Raw genomic sequence first — 25,279 nt, 5'->3', positions numbered from 1 at the left:
CTGAATGATTTTCATCTTCCCACTCTGCTCCAAAACCAGAAGTGCATGTCGGCTCTCATTAGCCTTCAGGGAAACTGTCTTCAGCAGATGACACTCATTTTTGCTGTGCTGGGCCAAAGGCAAGGCTTTAAAGTCCTGCTCACTTTCAAACTTCCAGATTTTCACTGTTCCTACACACAAATGAGAAAGATAAACAAAAGGGAATGAACTTTCAGCAGTAACCTGTGCTTCAGAGTCAGAAACTTGAACTGGATCAAATAGGGAATGGAGAAAAAAGAAAATCCAGTTGAAGGTTCAGAGCTAGGTCACTGGTCTTTCAAAAGCTGTAACAGCACCCTTAGGGGCACAGAACTTAGCAGAAAACATCTTCACCATTAGCCCCACCATTTTTCCATCTTTTTTCCATGTCTATTTTATGCTGCAGCCCAGGACAATAGACCACTACCCATCTTCTGTTTCTGGACTCTTTAAACAGGGTAAACACCGTCAATAACAACAACAATATTTTAAATCTTTTACTTTAAAGGAGTCGGAGAGCAAGATGAGTGGGAGCTGTCAGACAGGAGACTTCAGGTGCTGAGCTACAGCAAGGGGCAGAGGGACCTGGTGGCTGGACTTGTCCACGCAACTAGTGGAGGGAAGGAGCTACAGCATTATCTGAAGTGAAGCAGTTATTACATATGACTTCAATTTGTAGGACTTGATTCACCTGTCATCCTCTTAAGATCTATAAAGGGTGTGGTCTCTGCTCCCACGTACAAACAAGAAACATTAGCCAGTATGCTGCGTGGAAAGGGCCATCTCCTTTTTACGTGAGGTAGCTTTCACATATTTTATATATTTTAACACTTCAGAGGTGTACACTCTTGAACATCTGAATGTGAGAAGAATTATTCCGTTACGTTAACAAATTACAAAAATATTAAAATTTGTTGCAGAATTCAGTGTAGCACTTGTGTATTGAAGAGGTCTTGTCACATTACCTAAAACTGATGCACCGAAAATAACACGTGAAAAAATCAGGAAACATGCATATATATATATATATACACACACACACACATAGTGTGCACAGCCTGTCGACACTATAAAATTCAGCTTAGATACTTAGATACAAAACTGAAAACCTACCATTCTCCATCTGCAGCTATTTAGTTACAGATCTAGGTCCTAAATCCTATAAGGAAATGCCTTTTCAGACCAAAAGCTTTGAAGATAGTCTTCCAGAGAGCAATACCTAGCAAATTACCAGAGCCCAAGCAGGCAAAATTCACCTTTCTATGAATCACCTATCAAATAAAACCCAGCTGAGATACGTCCCCCCTTTCCTTCAGACTGACAGCTGTGCATACTTCCCCCCCCTGTGGAAGAAAGCCAAAATTCATTCTTCTGTCACTGAGACAGTCAAGGCAAAGAGTTCTGTCTGCTCATGTAATATGTCATCTTAAATAAATATAATAAAAATGAGGCAATTATTTAACTGCTTTACCATCACGTGCCCCAGTAGAAGACAAACCCCATTTATTTCAGTGGCTGCACAGGTCACTCCAGTCTTCAGCCCATTGACATCTTCAGTCTGATATATTGGATATCCCGTTTCTAGGTCCCGGACCTGAAAAAAATAAGATGACAATTATTCATACTACATCCCCTAAAACTCATCACACAATGTGTTCCAGTGTAATCGGAGAAACACTGATATCTCCAAAAGCAAATTTTCACATCCCGTGAAATAGGTTCTCTGTTAAAATAGCACTCTACCATGTTCTTTTAATGAAATCCTAGTGTAATTTCCCTGAGAATGTCCCTCTCCCCAGAGAAGCCGTTCTGGCAAGGGGAGGCTCTATTTAGTATGCTATGAGAAAGACCCTTGTTAAGTTGGAGAGACTGTTGTTAAATATAATGAGTTTCTACAGTGAAAAAAGCAAAGAAATCCAACTAGACAAAATGGTTTGAGCTATAATTTCTATGCTGAATATCAAAATGCGGCTTTTCACAAAAATTTAGTCCAAAATCACAGGAACAACCTTATCCAATCATTACCTAATCCTTTTGGGAATTTAAGCAATGCCTTATAATGATGTACCAGCACAAAGTTTGGTCTCTGTGGTGGGGCAGCTGAGATTCAGCTGGATTTACGAAGTATCCACTCCTGTCACGTGCACTGTCTGGATCTGACTTTCTGCAGCACCAAGCGCCCAAAACTATCTTGAAACCGTAATGGTGTTGTAGCCACTGTGATCTAAGGAAGGCAGGGTGAGTATTACACCTTTTACAGTGAGAAATGACACCTTTACCGAGTGTATAAAATGAATAAACCTTTACACAAACCACCCTTTCTCCGCCGGAACGGCACGCATCACCATCTGGCCCAGTAAGAGGTGCTGTCTCTCCCTACAGATCTTGCCATTCAACCCCATCAACGGCTGATGAAAACTGCAGGTCCTCAGTGCCTCTGATGATCATTGTCACACTGTTAATTACACCAGTAATTCATTTTATTCATCTGTGGGTTTTCTGACACTCGCATGGCAGCTACTTTTTAGTGGTTCAAATGCAAATGGAAAAGTTAATAGGCAGGTTTAATCTTTTCATTAATGTTTCAACATGAACAGAGCTGCGATAAAGTGACAGAAAAGTGATCTCCATCACTTCATTTTTCTTGTTAATTGGCTATTACATGCAACCCTACTCCCTCACGGTATGACCTGAAATCCTTAAGACTCAGAACAACATGTTCTGGGAAATTACTGGGAAGAGGAAAGGATCTGCAGGAGGTCAGCTAATTGGCTCCAGAACTGCTAGCCAAAGAGAAGCAGATTAGACAAAAGAATAAGAAGCGAAACAGGAGGATAAAAAGTCAGGGTTTATGGTTTAGGCACGCTGTATGTGCCAATGAAACTTCTCAGTGTTAGTGAAGGAATCTTTTTTATCTAAAAGCAGCATCTTTTACACAGTTCTGTTTTTACAAAGTGACTTTTTCTGTGTTTTATACCAATCCATGGAATGTCTAAAGTACACATTTATATTCTAATAAGTTGACCGGGACTCCAGCACTTCCTAAACTTTAAAGAGAAGCTTATCAGGTATGCCTTCTGAATTGAAAAATAATATATAATAGTGCTTGCACAAATGATTGATTGGATGCAGAGCCTGACATCATGGCAGTTAACGCGTTTCCTAGTAGATAGCCAATGGACTTTCACTACTATTGCTATACTTGCAAGAATCCATTGCAGGAACAGCTGAAGTGTACCTGTTCGGCCAAAGGAAATAAAATTACAGCTAAATGCAGTACCTCCAAAGCCTGGCTCGATCTGCCTGGTGCTCGCAGTGCAATTATGTCAGTGCAGATCAGGCAAGTAGTTACCTAAGAGAAGTAATCCTCCTGAACCCAAATAGTTAATTCATCATGGTTATCGCTTCCCTGGAGAATATGAGCACAGATATAGCCACAAAAGCAACACTTTGAATAATAAACACTAATCACTTATCTACTTACCCAGTAACTTATTTGTAATAAAAAAAGGAAACTTTTCTTATGGTAGCAACTTAGAGTCACCTTCAGTATTGAACCAGAGCGGAGAGTGAGAATCTGGTGAAAATCCCTGTTGTAAGCCAGAACATTGACGCTTTGCTCACGTGTCTATGGCACTTGTCTCATGTCTTGTATCACATGACTTGGGGAATAAATATCAATAACAGCTGAACCTGCACAGGGTGAGAGGAGTGAGAATATATACATTTTGTGTATAGTACCGGTTAATTTCCCTGGATATAAGAAGATTTTATGTAAACCATAGGGTTCATTTGAGTTCTTCTGAAGAAGATAAGCAATACTGTCTGGTTTTGGAGAATATCTGTTCCCTAAGCCAGAAAACATTCACACATGCTCCTCATAAGGCATTAGTTAAACAACAGCTAAGTATTTACCTGCCTTAAACAACCACCAGCCCACCTTTTAGGGCTTGGTACCCTGACTCCAAATCCAAATCCCCCAGTCCCAGAGTGGGTTAGCATGGACTGGAATGAACCCAAACAAATAAAACTCTAATTGTCATATATATCACTGAAATAAAATCTCCTATCTGCTTTCTTAGAGAGAAAGCAATTCCAGTTGCAGGCAATGATGATGTCTTTCCAGTACTTTCCTTCATACAGCACTGCAGGTTTGGATGGTGTTTTCCAGGCACCTTCCAGGGCTCTCGGATCGGAAGGGTTGCAAAGATGGAAAGGGAGATGGGGGCGACAAGGCAAAAGAGAGGACAGGGTTTGCACAACGCCGGCTCACCAGCCAGACTACACACGCGGCCTCCTACTGCGGCTCCAATATTACTACAGCTCTACCAGCAGAGGAGCGGCAGCCAGCAGTGAGTCTGCAGCTAAGGATGAAATTGCCTAACACTTGGCGTAAGTCCAGGCACAGAGGCCAGCAGCAGCTTGGAAAAAGGCACGGAAGGAAAGCTACGGCAATATTCAAATGAAGCATGAAGGTGAGCCGTGATTTATAGGATGTTAGTGAACTAATAACTGAAAATCTCCTCTGTAAAGCCGGGTACATAGCAATGAGAATGAATTTGCCTACATATAGCCACAGTCTGTTGCCCTTTTCAGGGGCAAGAAGACACTCACTTAGCCTTTTAATGGAATCATTAACAGGGTCCAGGACCAGATTTTTACAGATATTTAGGCGCTGCTCCAATCATTGTTTATAAGGGCAAAGTTACCTCATTTTGTCAAGGATTTATCCGTGTAAAATCCCTATATTACTAAGCCTTAAAAATCTCACTGACTTAAATTTGAACTGAAGATTGTATCTGTATCCTTTAGTGATTAAAAATCTTTAAAAACTAGACTGGTTAATATTCTTGGCATTTTTTAAGTAAGACCTAGAAGCTGAAGTTTCTTAAGCTTTGCAGCGCTTACCAAATGCCTAAATACATATAATGATTTGTGGACTCCAGTCCAGTGTATATATTTAGGCTTCTAGCATAAGTTTGTTGGCACAAAGATTCGGCAGAAACTACCAGGTCACTGAAAACAAAATGTTTCACATTCATCTTCTCAAATGTGACAAGCTTTGTTTCTTGTTCCTAATCCAAGGACAGAAAAAGCTGTCTCCAAAGACCTTATTTGCCTGGTATTTCTCAGGCCTCTGTAGCCCCAGAACAGGTTCAAAGCTCATTTTTTTCAGTCACTATGTCTCTGGGGCAGACAAACCCTGCCGATTTCCAGTCTCTGCCTTAGATACAGAAGGTTAATGTCCTCAGTGACACCTGCAAAGCTCTTGTCCCTCAGAGGTTCCAGGGTCCCAGCTGCCAGTCAGGAAAAGGAGCCTAGAAACCTCGGGATGAGTTCCCACCATATTTTGTTCCTGATCAATTGGGCAGCGTGTCTGTTGTCACCACAGTTTGTGGGGCTCTCTGCAGCTACTGAGTTAAATAAGGGGTTTGAATACACTCGCGAGGGCTCCACAGAGGCTATGCTTCGCTGCTTTGCCCCCCAAATGGGAGGAGGGTGCTAGAGGAATAGTTAGGGGAAGATCAGCAGCTTAGTAGCTTTCAAGAAATGACAAGGCTACAGAACAATATCTGTAGTTTAATTTTTCTAAGGAAAGCTCCACTTGCCTTCAGAGAAGCCTTTCCCATTTCCCCTGGTTCCTGCTGTTAACTCCCATGCAGCATACATTGAAATTAGCACCATATATAAGAAGACCCGTTTTAAAATGGTCTTAATGTGCAAATACCCTTACCTTCCAGTATTCTGTACATCTCATATACATTATTCCTGTACTCAACTTCAGCCATATGTAATCATAAAGGAAATCGCATTCTAGGAGATGGGGCATGCTGTCAGACACCAACTGCAATAACATGCCAGTGATAAGTGTGCCACGAGCACTGTCAAATACCACGGCAAAGGTCTCCAGGACTCCCTTGATTGTCACGGAATACCTGCAGCAGTGAAAGGGGCTGTATATCCACACTCTAAAAATCTAGAAGGAGAGAGAGGGGAGAAAATCTAGTACTGTGGTGTTGTGATTGGATTTTCAACTACTTTTTGTTTCTCTGACAGTAATATTATAGCCTCCAAGGACAATCATGTTGTTATACATTGTACACCCCAAAATAAGCAAGACAAATATCAAAGGTATCTTTATCCCCATTTTACTAAGAAGAAAAAGCACAAGAAGGTCTGAGTTTTGTAAGCTTGACCTGACAAGTCTACAGCGGAACAAGATCTACTGGGAACTGGTTCTACTCCGTAATGAAAAGATGACTCCATTGTGTCATACTTTTCAGTCACATAATAGTCTAAAAGTTTGCATTTGAACTAGACTATCAAATGGTGTGCAACAGGACAAAGATAAATTCCAGAGGGTTCTGGATAAAGGAATTCCTGAAATCTTTGACTGACAGCAGATGTTGGAGCAAATCAGGATCAGGACACTGCAGAAAATCACTTTTATGCATATATGGTTCTTGTACTCTCCAAAAGCAAATCTTGCTGACCACAGCTGAGGTACTATCTTGTAAGGAGCACTAGATATATTAGATATATTTGCTCTTACTTTCAGTTTCAATGGAAAATACAGCACGTGCTTTAAACTCTAGAATTACTCATCAATAAATATATGTTAGCAACACTTACGTGTCCTGCCTGATCAAAAGCTGTGTTGAACTTACTGCTATCCGATGCAAACTGCTCTTAATCCTGCAAGAAATCATGACTTAATTTCTCAGGTCCCATGGCTTTTAGTGCAGTGTATTTTTCTGGAAGATAATCTTACTGTGCTCTCAAAAGTTATTCTCTCATTGCATCTGCCTGCAATTTTTATTCAGCTGCCAAAACCGTGGTGAATTTTATATAGGCAATTGTGCAAGTTATTTGTATCCATTCAGCTGTGTTATTAAAAGGTGGGGCTGGATTTTTAATTAGGCTTTTTGACACAAAGATGCTTGTCAGTACAATGCTGCCATCAGTACCAGGAGTGTTGTGGGCATTGACAAAAACCATTGAATCTTTGGATGAAATGCTCCATATAATGTAAGTCCATAAAACATGTCAGGACAACCCTGTGAAATATTCAGCTGGATTGGATAACCGAGCTGTGTCTCAGACAAATTTCACATGAATAATTCTGCTTCTTGTGCTCGTCCCTGGAGGTCTTCCTCTCCCAGTTTTTTTTCTTAATTTGTCACTCAGCTGAGATCTCAGTGGCTTTTCTTAGGTGATCCTGACGCAGGATCACAGCCTTGTCCAGGAAGCATGAGGCAGCCAGCCCGCCCTGACTGGGGATGGGCTGCTGTTTCTCTGAAAGAGCGATAATTTTGGGAGATCTGAAGAGGGGAGGTGGCGGGGGAAATCCTCGGGAAATCCACTGCCATTTCTCTGATTCATCCCAGGATCTCTTGTGCGATGACAAACGTTACGGTAAAGGCAGGTCCAAGTCCAGAGAGGTCTGCAGCTGACAGACTCGGGGCAGATTCTTCCATTATATTCCTGAAGACCTACTTAATTTGCCCACAGGTAAAAGCGGCTGTGTTGGTACATTCACTTGCCCGTTGTGGAAAGACCATCCAGTAAGCCTCTTGAAACCGGCATGAGCATCTGTTCATAACTGATGACCATTGCGACAGAAAAAAGCATGTAGAATTGGAAGAGCAAGACTGGAAGTTTCTGAAATCTCTGAAAAAAAATTACCTGGTTTTCATTTCTGACCGATACATTAGATAGCAGCACCTTAGAAAAACTTAAAAGAGATTAGCCAGAACAAAGACTGTAGAGCTCTCTCGGACACTGTCATAGGATTTAATAACATTTTTAACGACATGAGCTACTTATAAGGCCATTAACAAGTTATGCCTCAGGAAATTACTTTACAGCCAGTCTTATATCAGAAATGCTAGAAACTACTGTCTGATGCGTAACTCAAATTCAGCACAGTCAGGGTGCTACTGACCTAGAAATGCTGGTGACTGGTAGAATAGAGATGGATTATATTATTGTTAAAGACACTTGATTTGCTTTTAGCACATCTTGCCTAACGCCAAGCTAGAAATCTGACGGGAAGAACTCTGAGGAAAGAACAGGAACAATCTGTCAGCCTCATAAAAAAACCAGCTACAATCAAATTCACTGCTGAAAACTCGGAAAATTCAGTTCCATAATGTTACTCACCTTTAATAAAAAAAAATATCTTTGAAAACCTAGAACATCCCTGAGAAATAACTGTCTCTGCAAGTCTGGGATTAGATAATTTTACATCTGCAGAGTGCCACTTGTGTCTTGTCCACTTGATCATGTAAAACTCAAACTTTTTCTTTTTTTAAAATATAACTATTTCAGGACAAAAAAATTATTTCACACCTATAAACAGAGAAAGCAAGTTGTTTCCCAAATGACACACAGCAAATCATAGTCTGAAACATAACGAACTGGTTTTGACTATTTCAACTTTCCTCATCATAGCCTGTTCCCTTCATTATAAAATGTATGTGTTTTTCCATTGAATAGAGCGTGTGCCCATCAGAATTCATAGGCAGTATGTCATGTCCTTAAAAATGCTTTTGATAACGAGCAAGACTTCACTTGTGCATATGTTCATGTTATGACAAGTTGATTGCAATTGCCAGGAATTATTTCCTCCAAAGACACACAGTGTACAATTGAGAATGAACGTTTGTGACTCTGGATGTTATAAAATGTGGAAGTCTCTCTCTTTTTTCCACTTAAAAGAAGATCTCAGCTTAGAAAAAACATTGTTGTCCAAAAAAAGCCTCCAACAAATAGAAGATTGTTTACTGTCTGCAGAATAAAAATAAGGGAGACATTAATGGGTGGAAATTATTCAGGGAGATACACAGGTTTTGAGATTATTGAAATTTCCTTCATGAACCTGATTTTAAAGGAAGTTACAGGGGATCCAGCAAAATTCTGAAAAGGACGGGAAGAAACAGATGCATCAACCAGTGTTTAAACAGACCACCTCTGGCACCAAAGAGAAGTTAATATGACTGTTTCAGAATTTTAAGTAGAAGAAAATGTCTCCTGAATACTTATCTTCAGGAAAATTCAAAAGGAAAAGGCTCTAAAGAGCTTCTTCTCTGAGCCAGTGCGGAGTCAGAGGAACCGTTCCGTCATGTTCCTGTGATAGCCTTCTGATTACGTTTCAGGAGTTTACTCAGACATGCAATTTCTAAAGCATACAAAGAAAGAAATAGGCAGTGAGAAGGCTTGAAAAAGGAAATCCGGTTGGATAGAAGAAATGATGAAAGCTTCATCCAGCTGACAGTAGACCAGCAAAAATAGAAAGAATTGGTGATGAAAGGTGAGAAAGTTAGGGCGATGTTGCAGCTCAGCTCTGGCACAGGCACAATTAGCGTGTACAGACAGCTGTAAGAGCTGCAGGTTAATCAGGGATAGGTACCTATGGAGATACTCTGGTCAGGTGAAAAAAGTAAGTCAGTGAACAGAGGTATAATGATGCTTTCATAAACAACACCCAGATCTGTTATAAAGTTAGTGAAATTGTACAAAACAAAACTGAAACCGGACAATTCTAATTATCTCATGGGCTATTCAAGTGAAATTGGTCAACAACTGAAACATAAATCTGACATTTTTTCAAAACAATAAGGAGATGGGTTTACAGCACAAGTGAATATAAGTAAGAGCCTCTTGCACTACTTCTTGCTGCTTGTTTAGCTATTAACGCCAGTACCACATTAAAGAAAATGCAGGTGCTTAAAGCGACAGCAAAACCCCGGAGATGTCACAGCATTCATAGCTCCCTTCCCTTCCTCCTGGCCTTCTTCCTTGCCCAGCCTGTGGGCAGGGATGGGGACACGACATAAACCACTGTTCCGCCTGAGTAACCCCCCCACAAGACATCACCAGCGTGGCCGCGAGATAGGATGTCACCGCTGTTCATCTGCATCAGCACACATGGCTGTGCGTGAATTCATGCGCGAGGAGCGGCAACAGAAGGCGTGCTCATTTGCAGATCAGGGGGAGTTGCCTGGGGAACGTTTTGTTCACAGTAACTTTATTGTTCTACTTATTTATTGAAGAACTTCCCACAGCAGCCTGGCAAATGGCAGGAAACCCTAAAGCCCTCTGAAAGCGTTCTTTATGGCAAAATGCTTCTAGACCGCGTATTCCGAGCTCACGGAACACAGACTATACACAAGCAAAAACAATGTATTATGGAGGAGGCTGAGTGCGGAGAGAAGGAGCTTCAAGTGCTTTTGGAAACAAATTCTTTCCTTCCGGGTATTTCCACCTTGCAGAAGATGAGCTATACTTACAGCAACATTGTATCTACCACACCGGCTTACATTATTCTTGAAGGACTTGTTGATTCAGTTTGGGTGCTAGCAGACTTGGCCTTAGCCCACAGATATGCCTTTTTAAAGAGTTAGCAGGGCAGGGATTCTTGCCTGTGCTCCCACATGGTGGCCAGCCTCCTCCACATAGCTGGGAAGAGGGACAGAGGGGCACTGGAGGAATGCACGCTGCCTCTCTTCCCTACCTCGGCTGCAACAGCTTCAGCAAACTACCCTGTTATCCCCTCCGGGACCTCAACCTGCATCAGTTCCCTCTGTTCCGGGGTGCTCTTCCTTGTGTCTTTTATTTTTCAACCCAATGGCAAAACCACATAGTTACAGATGGGATTTCCACAGACAGTAAGCAAAACTGGGAACCAAATCCCTCAGAATTCAGTGGGAGTTCTTGCTAAAGCCTTCTGAGATCCCTTAAAAAATTTAAATGTGCATATTTGCATACTTAAACACTTCTCTCAAGCACCTTCAAGCCCTAAAACTCAGAACACAAAAAAAAGCCTGAACTATATTTGCCATCTGGACTAAACCCAATGTTTAATGAACATGTAAAACCAGCAACACCCTTCTGTTGTATTTTTCTTAATTCACACACAGAGACAGACAAAGAGCAAAAGATTCACCTTACCAACTAAAAAATGGGAGCAGCAGAGGGAGACAGAACAAAGATGGGAAATAGGGCAAGACAAAACTGATAAATAAATCTTTTACATGCTCTCAGTGCAGTAAAGTTCAGATTTGGGAACAGTTCTCTCCTGCTAGGTTGTTATGAGGAGGCCACTGTGGAAACATGTTTTGACTTTGGATGAAGCGAATCCTCTTCTGCCCCTTTCTGTCTGTAATTAACTGGGATAGAAAAGGACTAAAGAAGTCTAGGATTTGCTGATACCTTCCTGCCCCCGGCAAAGGATAATTCCATTAAATTATCCCTAGTTGAGAATAAGAAAGTGACCTTAAAACACTGCTCTAAAGAAAATATCTGAAGAACTCTCAAGAGAAAACAGTAGCTTCCTTTTAGCACTTCCAGACTCTCACACACTCCTGATACTTTTTGTACGCTAAGGAAAATTTGTTTTTTAAAAAGGACACACAACTTTCCTCAGTTTCACAAAATTGTGATGCTGCAAGTCTTTAAAACAATTTATGAGAAGATACTCATGCAGGGATATCCAAAATCCAACCACTCTTGGAGCAGAGAGAAGTCGCACTAGCCACAGCATTTGCTGTAGGCATAGACAGGAAGAGTAAGCAACAATTAAAGCTGATTTTCTGTTGAAGTGTTTAGTTTATCTGCCCTTATTTGCTACGCTGCTCAATTTTTTTCAGGGGGTCACTGAAGGCTCTACGGTCTAAGTGAAAAAATTTACAAATTCATACAGAACATTCTAGCCCTCAAAGACAAAAATCCCCAGGCATGAAGTAGAGGTCAAACTGCAGTTCTGCTTGCTGCGTTATTTAATAAAGTTATCTGCAGAGAGTGCCGTTGTGTGTCTTGTGATCCCTGAAGGTGATCCTGCAAAGTACAACTCCCTGTAGTTATTAGAAGACTTAGGAACAAATTGATGTCAATGGGATTACTTGTGAGGCTAAGGCAAGGAGGATTTAACTCTAAGCATATTAATGCAACGTGGTGCAGCAGATGGTACTATAACTAGTGCCTTATTGAGAGAGTAATTCGGCGAAGTTCAAAATTATGAACATTTCAAATCACTTCCTCAGACAGTACCATTAACCTGGTAATATATAAGGTTACTTTCCTTTTTCCAGACATGGAGGAATGCTGGAAAGAAATCAAACGGATAGTGAGTCTAATTATATAGCAGTGAGCCTGAGGGGTATTTACTGGGTGCTGTGCAATGACGGAGAGCGTATATCTGTCTCTGCATGGTGTGCTGGGTATGCTGACAAGAGACCTACTTGACCTCCTATGCAATGATAAAATAACCCCTCAACACCTCTGGAGAACAGTTTCAGTGGACACTGAGATGGTGTGTGGGTCAGGAACAGGAAGGTAGAGGTGTAGGACAGAAGTGACTGCCCATGAACACCTGCATCAGAAGAGCTCAAAAAAAAGTGAGGTTCCTCCTGTCAATCTTCAACCAATCTTCGAATGATGCTCTCACCTTAGACCTCGCATTTGAAGTAATTTTACTTTTCCACAGAATCACAGAATTACAGAGCAGCTGAGGTTGGAAGGGTTGTCTGGAGAGCATCTGTCTAACCCCACTGTTCAAGTAGTGCCACCTAAAGCAGGTTGCCCAGGACCATGTCCAGATGGATTTGGAGTATCTCCAAAGATGGAGATTCCACAGCCTCTCTGGGCAGCCTGTGCTAGTGCTGGGTCTCCCTCACAGTAAAAGAAGTTTTCCTGACAGAACCTCCACTGTTTCAGTTTTCATCGCTCTGGTCCTGTCACTGGGCACCACTGAAAAGAGCCTGGCACTATGTTCTTTATACCCTCCCTTCTGGTATTTATATACATTGATGAGCTCTCCCTTGAGTCTTCTCTTCTCTAGGCTAATTTTGTAGGAGTTTTTTTGCGAACTACCTGAGACACAAAGTAATTTGAATAATGGGAAATGGGACAGGAAATACAGAAAATTGGTTGTTACATGAAAAGCCTGAAGAAGGTTATTCAATGTTCTTGAAGAATTATGTAGTATAAGAGGAGAATAAAATTTTTCATATCTGGGACTAGCAAATAAAACAAAGAGAATAAAAGCACAGCAGCAAGGGAAGGATTAACTTTGACTTTCAAAGCAGCATAATAAAAATGTATCTGATACAGACATGGCCACATAATTTCTGTGACGGATGACTGGAGTAGATTTCCCAAATGCTTCTTTTTCAAATTATCTAGATTAAATTTAATATTGTTGATATACAATACATTCCAGTAACAGCCGTGATTAGCAATGGTTTGACATAAATTAAACATTGAGCTTCCAGAGCAGCTGCTCTCATTTTTTGGGAAGACAAATGACCGTATTACAAACATGTCCTCAAAGCAATGTCTTGTGCTTTCAAAATAGGTCTGATAAACATCCACACCAACCTACACAGGCATTGATACAATCACCTGCTCAGTTCCAGACAGGCAAAAGATATTTATGACTTCCCACTGGAATATCGCATAGCCAGTTTGCCTTTAAGTAGATCTGGAGAGAGAGGACCGGAGACTGATAACATTAAGGTCTGAGTACATTTGCAAAAGTCAGAATAATAACGTACCTTACCTCCCTTTATTCTCCCTGAAACACTAAAAATCTGCGCTTGGGTTCTGTAGGAATAAAACTAACATACATATAACAAAGTTTAGTATGGACAGATTTCAGGAAGGAGGTTTTTATATGTTTGCATCAAATTGGCTGCATCAGATTTTGAAGAAATTATGAATGGGATGAAACTCAGGCATGCCCCAGAATGGAGGTGTGAGAAATCACCCAGGTCATTGCACTACTCTCCTGCCACGTGTAAATGTGTGCATTGCTCTTTTGGTATTAGCTGCCAAAAAAAGAAATTACTTTTAAAGAGAAAAAGACCAAAGAACATTCCCTTCACTGGTTGAAATTAAAGGGTTTGTGCTTTTACAAATGATACTGTGCAGCGGTATAAAGGCTGGGAATATACTCCTTACCCTAGCCCTCCTGATCATCAAACAAAGCTGAGGCTGTTTTTATGCATTGAAGCCTACAGGCTCATACCTTGCTCACTTGACTCACTTAAGTGGTCTAATTCAACCAACCCCGCCACTGGAAGTGTTCTGGTAACATCAATGGAACGACCGGTGTTGCAAATTTTGGCTTACTGACTTCCATTGACAACTCCAACAGGCAAGACATGAAGTTGTAGCCTCCACTGTTCCAGCTGTGAATTCCCACCAGGCACGAAGGCAGAGCGAGCAGCTGTCACTGCTTCACAGCCTTTCGGTACAAGGGCTACGCAGGCTGCTCTGGTTTCTGCCACTGGCCTTAATCTGGTTTCCACAGAGTGCTATGAGTGTGAGATCATCTTTCAGATAATGACCTGCTTCCTGCCACAGCTCCAGGTTTAATAGCCTCTGTCACCAAGAGTGGGTGGGTTGGGTTTTTTTTTCCTTGATGTTTCCTGAATGCATTCAAAGAGTTCTGTCACATGGAAAAAATGAAGCAATAAATGCTTCAGGCTGCAGGACAAGAATAAGAATGGACAAACTAACTATAGAGAGGAAAGGGCAATGAAGGGATGAGTGACATGAAGGAGAGGGAAAAAATAAACCCAGGGAGATATCCTATGCAGCAGGCTTCTATCTAGGCTGGAGTGTCAGGTCAGTTTTCCATTATTTCTCTACCCCACAGATCGCTTTCATAGTACCATACATTCCATAGAAGTAATTCTTCAGCTGATTGGGCCCGTTTTACAAAAAGGCTAGCAATTTCTATTAAATTACCTTATTGGTATTTGTAGAAAAATGCTGTAGTGCCAACGTAGTAACCAGCCAGATCAAGTGCCTTTATACAGAGCACTCTTGCCTTGCCTGGCTTTAAACATCCAACTCGTGTCATGGGTCACTGTCTATCTAGTGTATCCTGAAACATCCAAGGATGCTGCTTAGCTGTAATTCCAAGTCCAAGGATATCACTTTTTAAAGGACTTACATATTCTACAAGCATTTCTTGTCAATAAAAAAGATATTGCTTCAGTGCTAGAATAAGCGATATTATTTTACTTTGCACTCCCTCAGACCTACGGAAAAGGTGTAAAACAGTAACAGTGGGAAATGCATCACTCATTCCTCTTTTTATAACTCCCAAATTATATGTATTAATGAAATTACAGCCATAAAACAAGGGAATAGGCTGTTGCGGCCAGTTTGGAAAAAATGTTTCCTGAAAACTGGGTCGCTGGTGTCTGCAGAATAATTCCCATCAAAGAGTTACATACATTTGTATTTACAGTTAAATACATACACTTTCACTTCCATGCCAATAACCTAATTTATAACTGCAACATGCTGACCCTTTATCAAAGAATCCACGTACTGTGTGAACACCTGAGTCTGTATTTTAGTGCAATGACACACAGGACAAGTTAATACTTTCAAACAAATTTAACGGTATTTCCTTTCAGGAAATATTTTCCACCAAAACGTAAGTCAGGACAGACACACTGTAAGTGTAGTTGTGATGAATGTGGTTCCTGTTGGTCTGTGGCATATAATTTAACACAGAATAGTTTGTGTTTGTGGGAAATCTCAACACACGATTTGAAACATGTTCCTATGATGAGGAACAAATAGGACACAACAGTATTTCAGATCTTCTAGTAAAGTCACTTAACTGAACAGCGGAAGAAAAAGACACAGCTGTGGACTACAACTGTAATTGCACCTATGCACACTGTCACCTTTAAGGTCTTCACAACCTGGAAGATCAGGAACAAATTAATTTCCAGGAATAATATATTCTGAAGCAAGTCCAGCGCATGGGATTACGACAATCCCTGCCTTGGCCCTCACCTCTTCTTCAGTGTCACTGCTATGGAAATACTAATTCAAATGACGAAAGGACATATAGAAACCATTTACAAATCTACGACTTTGCCTAATTTGTGCCTAATTTGTAGATATTCTTACATTATAAAACCAAGAAAGCAAGTTTAACTTCTGTGATAAAAGGATTCAATATATACATCATTTTAAAATAGCTGCCTGACAGCAGCCTGCTAATAATTTGTTCCACCAAAAAGTCTTTATAGTATTGGCGCAAACAAAGTGCTTATGTGCTAGACTAGTTTAAGGAATCTTAATTTTCTTAAATGGAACTATCATTTGAATTCAAATTCCAAAATAGTTTCTCAATTGTTGCCATAATAATATTTGTTTTGCTATTACTGGCTCAGGGCAATCTGTTTTCACTTAAAATAAATATCGGAGAAGATTTCTTCAGTGTTTTCCAGAAAACTGCATTGCAAACTGTCCCAGATGCCCCAGTGTAAACAAAGAAGTCTGCTCAAAACAATTCACACAAGTTCCAAGTTTTGGTGCAATATGTCCTGGGCTTGTCTGCCACCAAATATGGTACGGATTTTGAACACCCAGGTGAGTGCACTCCCTCTGCAGATCTGTTGAGGTCTACCACAAAAAACCCCAAAGTGCTGCAAGAAGACAGCACTGCTCAGGCAGCAGATGTTTCCCATGCTGACAAGAAGAACTGATCTAGGGAAGAATAAGCCAAACCCTTGATCCTATTTTTCTTTCCCTGGATGTGTTTGACTGATGATCATTTTACATCATCAACTCATGATTCTAGAAAGGTTTGAGAGCTGGTGTCTAATTCAGCACTGGCAGTGACTATTTTCCTCCTTGCAAACCAAGAAGCCACGCATATACATACCAGATTTTGCCACCAGCTCTCCTTTTAGAAGAGACTGTAGAAAGATCCAGACCTACCTCCAGCTGCCTATGCATTAGATTGCGTAACACCATTTTGACTGGTTAAGAATGAAGGATGGCCAAAGTGATCTTGTTGTTTGTTTCCTGAAGAATAGCGATACCAATATCATCCAGATTAATTTTATAATAGTACAGCTGTAATTCTGACTTTTATACTTAGTTTACAGCATTAGACAAACAATGATCTCCTTTAAGATTACCTTATATACAGGGGGACCGGCAGAAACAAGATTAATTGATTTCAAATATGTGAGTGTCCGATTATTTTTGTTTTACAGCAGGCAGTGCTGAGAGCACAATCCCTAGAACTAACCTTGACCAGAGTACTCAGATCAAGTGCCCCAATGGTACCTGTAGATTTTACCATTATATTCCAACTGTATAGTACTCCGAAGCAATGGTGTGATGCAGTTCATTCCAGAGTCCTTGCTCCCTGATAATCTGGATGGCAACCTGGACCAACAGTGCTGTGAATCGCTGTTTTGTTCATGCCTGGGTCCATTTCAGTGGAGATTACATGCTGGGATTTAAGGTGCAAGAGAATGGTGTGCACATTGGTCCTTACACTAACACCAAGCAGGGATGCAGCCAGGTTTTGCACCAGAATGAGAGAGCTGGACAGAGTTCTTGAAATTCGCAGGTTAGACAGCCTGAAGTTATGAGCTATCATAATAAAGACTGCAGTGCATAAAAATCTAATTTAAAGAGAATAATCCACATACTCCTCACATTTCCTTTTCAGCAATTTAATGGCAACACACACTGTAGCAAGGCCTATGTTAAAACAATTGTCAGTCAAATTCTCCTGTTCGTTCAGGAGGTGGGTTGCACATTTAGCATAGTAAATAAAGGTTAAACTGTACTCTGCTGAATGAATGTGCCTCATGCAGTTTCCGCGGTATTTTCAATCTTTGTTTATGTGGTTACTAATTTACAGAATCAGGGGCTTTCAGCTTGTGTAACTTTCAGTGGGACTGAGCATGGGTTCAGTGCACATAGAGGTTAGTCTTCTACTTAGAAAAGTGGGTTTTTAAAGTAGATTGTCTGAGATGGTAAGCCTCTTTATGCTGGAGATCTGCATTTACCAAGGCCTGCCCAAACCCATCAGACCCAGCCCTTTCACAGCTCTGCTCCACCTTTCTCCTCGCTCTCTCTGTCCCTCCCTCCATCCTCCCCCTACCACACACACATGGGACTTCTCTGTAGACACAAGTGACCTGCTGAGTATTCTGTAATTTTGGAAACGCCTAACTCGCAAGGTGAAGTCACGTGAACAGACTTGGGCAGCGTCAGAAGAGGTCAACCGAAATCCAGTCAGACCATCCAGCAACACATGAAACGCAAGCAGAACAGTCCTCAAAAATAAAGCACATGCATCTCAAAAATAACCTGAATAAAACAAGTATTCTGTAGGTCTGCTTGATCCTTGGCGTATTCCAGAACTGGACTTCCAGACAATCAGATATTTTTTTCTTTCCTTCTTTCTTTTTTTTTTTACTGTTGCGAGTCATCACAGATCAAAAAGCTTAAACAGTTGCGTAGTTCTATTTCATAAGAAGAAGACTAACTCATGGAAATGAAATTAAAAGAAGATTTCAGAAGCAAAAATGCAGCCACAGAAGACACCTGAAGTATTGGCAATGATCAAACCACTTGTTTGCACACAGTGCAGATAGAACATATGCTAGAAGGCCTTAAAAGAAGGAGGCAACAACGCACTGCTTCATTTGAGTCACGGCACTGGGACAATCTCCTTCAGTGCCTAAAACTGACCCTTTCTTAAAAATCTTTCACTTATTTCTATTTACAATTTTTGACGTACGGTTAAAGAGAAGGTCTTAAAAATGGGCACAATACAAAACAGTTTTTATGTATGTATACTTTCCTACATTTCTTGCGTAACTGCAATATTGCCTTTAATCTAGCATGCAGTTACAAGTAATTTACTCGTTCTGAGGAACACTTGCACTTCAGAAACAAAGAGAAACCTTTTCCTTCATGGAGGTTTAGTTTTTGATTTCGGGTCTGCGTGACCATGCTGTTCTCTTCATACAGACATCTGTTTTGGACCTTGGCCATTGTGTCACACGAGATGTTTCTTTTGATACTTCCTTAACACTCTGACCTCCCTCCCCTTCGCCTGGGCTCTACTCTTTGTTTTCCATGCTCTGGATGCTAAAACTGTTAGAGCTAATAATCTTGTATATCATCTTCCACTGTAATACAAATCCCCCGTGATTTCTAATTTTTTGCACTAGTGCTGTGAAACCATGGTGTAGGTTTCGTTCATTTTTAGATTTCTGTATAAACTAAAGCATACATTAATGCTTTATATCATGGGATTAAGGTTAATACCATCAACTGAATCCCCTAGTACTTTTGTAAAAGATGTGTAACATTTGTGGTACCTTTAAAACCATTCACCAGAGTTTTGGAATGCCCTAACTCAGCTGTTACTTCTTCAGGCTGCAAACCTTTGCTGCAGCACAGATCTGAAACCAAAAGGCAATGTGATCCTTTACTTTTGAATTCTGCAGCATAAATAAATTGTATATAGGCTGTGGTGATATTCTTGTGAGTACAACTGTGTATGTCTTTTCAGTCTTAAAAGTCCTTTGGAGTCAAGTGAGCACAAAGCAAGGTAGTAAAATTCTTTATTTGAATGCTTGTTTTAAAACATTTTTACATTTTGTTAATACAGAAAGTTAATATTATGTACAAAATGTATCAAAAGATTGACAACTTGATTTTCTTAAACACAGTCAGGAAGAATATACTTTCTAGCTTTCTACCTCCATGGGTATTAGTCCTCACAAATGTAGCTCACATAATATCTTAAAAGCCATCTGTCCAACACTAACTCTTGTTCTTCATAAAGTAATATGTAACAGATCATAGGAAATTACATGTTACAATTCTAGGGAGCGAAAGCCAGAAGTGCAATATATGCAATCTAACTTAAACAAGAAAACGGTTTGGGAAATTTTTTTTCTCTAAAAAGTTCCTAAATATATTTCACAGGAATATCCCCTATTCCCACTGTCAAGCCCTTCCCATTGTCTGATCCTTGCGCCAGTAACAAAGGCAAAGACAGTTAACATATCACCCTAATCTTAAAACATTTTAAGAATTTATTTTAACAGACAGACATAATCTATCTCTGTAGCAATTAAAGTCTCTGCTTGCAGCAGAAAAGATGTGGGATGCCCACGAGCCCACAGAACTGAACATCATCAGCACGTGTCTGCTTAGAAGAGAAGTGTTGGAAGTAGAGAAGGACAGATACAACATAGTTTCTTAATTCTGACATGCATATTATTCCACAAAATACAGCAATGGCTCATGCCAAGGCCAGGTCTCGTGAGTACAGAGCAAATGTAGTGAAAGTTCAGTAAATCATCTGTCTACCACCTGCTTCTTAAGCCCTTTAAAGAACAGCTAAAAGTAGTGAGAAGTTTATCTACTGTGACACATAAAGTTTTTTGTGTTCTTCTTCTATGATGTATAAAAATTTCCCATCTTTCTTTAACTTCCTCTGGTTCTCTGACAGAAGTTACGATGGTCCACCATGTGAAACTATAACTTTCTCACTACAGCCACTTACATCAGAAAATAAGGACCATCTATGCCTGGTGAGAATTAAGAAACATAGTGTTTAACCCAACAGGGACAGGAGAAATACTACAACATTCTTTCAGTTTCTGTCATCAGAGGACAACATTTCCCTAGTGCATTAGACCTAGGTTTACCTTTACGATGCTGTTTTGAAGCTTTACAACGTATATAGCATTAAAATGTCTTTACAGTATGTTAAGAAAAGTTTAAAGAAATGTTCAAGAAATATGGGTGTAAAGTATAAAGTCAGTCGGAGCCTTCAAATGTGGTAATATAACAATTACAAATCTTATTTTAAAAAAAGAGTAGTCTCCACTTTTCACCTTGTTCTGTATTTTTAGCTGACAAATGGCATGATAACAAAGTTTTTATTTTAATATGAATATCTGACATGTTTTACGTTAAATTTAATTTTAGGAATGACCAGAAAAAGTATTAATTTGATTTTGCTAAGCTTTTCCCTGGTTCTGCTATTCTGTCAAATAGCTAATGCAAAATCTGTTGAATATAAAGACATTTTGTTTCCCTTGGTTGCAACGCTTCCGTGAGATCATTGCTATCTCTAACTTCTTTTCAGTGAAGATATATAGGCTCTCCTTGTTTTGCTTTAGCAACCTCCTATATCACAGTCACTAAAAGATGAAAACAGAGAAAACTATTTTGGTTTTTCTTATGCTAGGCAGATTGGAAAGCAAATTGGTCTTTGTTTTTTAGGTGGAAACAAATTATGTGTTTGACATAACATTAAAATTTCCCTGGGAAGTTGCACACTTTTGTATAATACCTGGTTCTTGTATATACAAACACAAATGTGCTTTAACTGTGTTGGAAGCAATCCTCTTACAGCTGAGCTTCCTCTGCTATTGTGTATATCACATATCAGCTACAGATTGTAGATTCTCTGAGGCACAGAGTGATCGTCACTTTATTTGTAAAGTCCTTTAGATTTCTCTGTGAGGGATCCCCCCTTTTTTTTTTTTGACACAGTTTTCAGCTAATACTGCAAGACTTACCTGACTTTTGAAAGTCTAGGAATTTCTCTATCTTTTTTTTTTTTTTAAGTGTAATTTCTGTTATATAACTCACATTGCTGTTTAAAGACATATAGCTTTTAATTAAAACGTATTCATTTTCAGGCATGAATGATCTTACTGATGTCATTGGCTACTTCTAGTTAAGATCAGGTGTCCACATACTTGGAGACTTGTAAAGCAGATTTTGCTTCCCTCTGAGTCATTGTATTGAATCACAGAAAGATCCAGAAGGGACCTAAAGAGATCTTCTGGTCATTAACTGCCCTAGGGACTTCATACTTAGTTGCTTTTCTATAAATATATTTGTGTACACTCATTCCCCTTAAGACATGTCTTATGTTTCATTCCATTTTTCCTACATGTATAGCTTGCAGGCTATCTGTCAAACCCCTCCTTAATTCAGCAGTAATGGTATGCCTGTAGCAACGTACAGAGCTGTCTATAGAACACACATGTATAGATTTATAGAAGTGAGGAAGGGGGAATGGTTATGGCTCCAGGATTATGTGAAGATGGGAGATTTCTGATGACTTATTTTCAGCTAGTAGTACTTTTAGAAGGGTGTGGGTTATTTTAAGAATAGGGTTAATGACATGAAAACGTGTCATTTTCCTGGCACCTCAATGAGCAGTGGTAAACAGTTATGGCAGAGGAGCAGCATGGACAGAATAAATAGCTCAATACTCTTTCCTACATAACACAACAAAAAGGTGGAAACCTTTGAGAAAAATGGGTATCTTAGTACACTAACTATATTAAGTCCTTATTGCTTTATAGGAGGTATTTTTCACAGAACATACCTTCAATTTTAATGACCATTCTGAGCTCTAATATTTCTGCGCAGGGCCTGCAGCCTTAACCAGTTTGGGGCAACTAGCTAATTTAGTATGTATGCTCTCTATTCCATCATTGTAAATTTTAATGAAAATATTGGATACTGCTGAATATTGAAAATATTGCATAAGAACACTCTTGAAAGAGCTCCACAGCCATTCATAATACTCCTTCAGGGCCTTCTCATTTACTTTTGCACATATTTTTAGTTTTTATTCCCTCCTGAACAGTGTCATTTTTACAAATGAGATAAACCACTTATGCCATGATTCCAGCAATAACTTAAAAGAAACCCATCCATTTCCAGCAGAATCGTGCAGTATTTGGTTGAAGAAGTTTTAGTATTGATTTTGATAGTATCCTGTTCATGGACAAAGTTTTGGATCAGTAAGCTTTGTAAAAGACATTATTCAGAAATAGGTCAATATTTGAACATGATATATAAAGTCACTAGTTTAAGAAAAATTCCACCTATGGATTTAGTAGGCAGACAGGCAGAGAGAAGGATAAATGAAGCTGTAGGAAGTTTTTGCAGGTGATCGCTACTGAATGAAGCATTCAGGTACAGGTAATGTTATAATTCTGGCAGTTGCCAAAGTAATATGGAAATTACTGGAATGTTAATATCTACTATTGTAAGTATTCTTTTGTCACATTTAGAGAGAAAGTATGTCAAATAGTTCCATTCTATTCTTGCTTCTCAATGTAAAATAATTTGGAAATTTTAAGATAAACTCCACCTTTTTATTAAAATAAACAAACTGAGAAGCAATAAGATTAGGACTAGACACTACCAGAGGTACTCACTCAAAACCGGATTCCTACTTGCATTTAAAGCACTGATTTCCATGTAGTTAGAAAAGTGTTTTACTTTTGCAGAGGAGAGACTCGTAACATGTTGATCTTTTCTATTTGTCACAATGTCCACAACACTATATTGGTGTCCTGATAGCTCCTCTGTAGGCCTACTATTTATAGCAGGATGTCACAAATGAAGGAGTTTGTCATGACCTGAAAGCAAAAGGAAAAAAAACAGTAGTCAGAATGACTGAATAGTCACTGGTATTACAAATAAGCTTCCTAATGGAAAGCTTAGTGTTGATAAGTCTCTGCTTTCTGCATATAGGCAACTCCCACATAAGGATGTGAATTTTTTATTCCAAGGGCTGGATTCCAGCTTATGTTTTCATCGCTTATCCCCTAACTTGTATTAAAAGTACATAACTGATTCGCCTTTTGAAGTCTTTTTATTTTGCTTGGGCAATGTCAAGGACACTGGATGTGACTACCTGTGCTAGTCCCATAGGAGCAGATCACTTTATTAGAAATAGAGCTGGGGCTCGGGGTTTTTTTTGTTTCAAAGACCTAATCTAGAAAAATGTCAAAACAATTTTTGGGTCCACTTAGCCAGGAAATGAAGGGATGACTGTCTCTGTGGAAGAGGGTGGGCATGCAGAACAGGAAGGGGAACAGGCAGGAAAGTTGAGGGCAGTTAAGAAACAGTAAGTGCTGTTGAGTGATTTTGTGTCTTGAAGTAAATTAGAATTAGGCCTTTCATATTTATTTGTATTTTCAAACATTAAGTGTACCTACAATTTAGGAAATAATCCTTGACTGCATTACAGGTGATTTTTTGGGGACAATTTTTGTAATAGTTTCCATAAATATTTCAAAACAGAAAGATGTTAAGAATGTATTAGCAAACTGGGTTTACATACTGATGTAAACACAGCTGTACCTAATGCACTGAAATATTTCATATTTTTCACAGGAGTTTAAGAGAACATGAGCCCAGTTTAAATTTGACATTAATTGACTTATATGTTAGCTTTCAATTCCTGGCAAACAGTGCAATTGTATGAATAGTATGCAGTTAGCCGAACACTATTTTGACACACAATATACGAAACAGCCCATTACACCTAGACTTCAGTTTGAATTTTAGTTTTCTCTCAGCTTAAAGTGAAGTGCATAAAGCCAAAAAAACATCGACTGGGAAGTACATGCCTCAGGAGGACATTCACTCAACCTCAAGGCTACAATGCTCAGTTCAGTTTTGTTAGCAAAGAAAACTGTCTGCTCTCCAGGGATCTTCCCTAAGGTTGTTCAGCTGATGGTCATTGGTCAGTCCCTCCTTCCCTCTCTCTCTCTGTCTCCAGAAATCTAGTCCTTTCCTTCTTAATACAGCAATATGTGATTCATCTAGGAGCACCCCATCTCCCTTTTCCTCCATTAAACGTTATTGCCCTCTCAGTTAAATTGGTTCCACTGTTTATGTAGCTTCTCTCTAAATGAGAGAGGCTCGCTGGAGGAAGGATCTGCTCTTAAAACAGCTACAACAGAAAGTAATTTTGGTTTATGTCTTACTCATTTCACAAGTGTGATTGAGAATGCAACCATGCAAACAGTTATACTGGCAGAGTGGAGGGATAACTTTTGCACAGAAAAGGGGAGCCATGGATAAGTAGCTGACTGGCAGTAACTTCAGTTATTCAGTGACTTTCAGGCAAAACTGCCCTAGAGATGAGCTGTCTGTGCTGTAACCGTGGCAGGAGGTATCTTACAAGGGCTGTAATTGCACAAGTGGTTTGCAAAGCCTCTTTGAATTGGGGAGCAGAACACAGCGGGCCCGTGCTCACTTCCTCAGATGTTGCCTTAGGCCATCACAGACGTGCCTGGCAGGTTAGCAGAAACCTTGTCATCAGGCCAGTATATGTTACTGAAAAATAAGACCATGGGAGTAAAACTCAGCTTGCAGACCTTCCATGAGGTTGACAGAAGGACACAAAAAATGGCAGACAGAAGACTCCAGTAAGACTGGTGAGATCAGTTATAATGTCAGAGGGAATAGACACTGCTTCAACAACATGCCCCTTAGCAGCACCAAATGGAAAATGTCATGTCTTAAAACAATGGTGAACTAGGTAGAAGTTGTTGGCAGTATCTGCCCAACTCATCCGACCTACTTGCTGCACTTTTGAGGAACAGGTTCTTTCTTACTCTTTCTAATTGCCCTGTTC

At 39.8% G+C, this 25,279-nt stretch overlaps 1 protein-coding gene across 1 annotated transcript in view; it reads right to left on the bottom strand.

Moving 5' to 3' along the window:
• WDR64 (WD repeat domain 64) overlaps positions 1 to 25,279 on the bottom strand; it is a 77,011-nt gene that overhangs the window by 19,798 nt on the left and 31,934 nt on the right. Inside the window, 7 exon segments of the mRNA XM_055714918.1 lie at positions 1 to 181; positions 1,500 to 1,612; positions 3,563 to 3,711; positions 5,878 to 5,927; positions 5,929 to 5,980; positions 5,983 to 5,995; positions 23,131 to 23,270. Of these exon segments, the coding sequence (XP_055570893.1) occupies positions 1 to 181; positions 1,500 to 1,612; positions 3,563 to 3,711; positions 5,878 to 5,927; positions 5,929 to 5,980; positions 5,983 to 5,995; positions 23,131 to 23,270 (698 nt within the window).

Source organism: Falco cherrug, chromosome 6, assembly GCF_023634085.1.
Source record: "Falco cherrug isolate bFalChe1 chromosome 6, bFalChe1.pri, whole genome shotgun sequence".
NCBI lineage: Eukaryota > Metazoa > Chordata > Aves > Falconiformes > Falconidae > Falco > Falco cherrug.
Note: the sequence above shows the minus strand (reverse complement) of the source record. Positions and strands in the feature narration are given on the sequence as shown.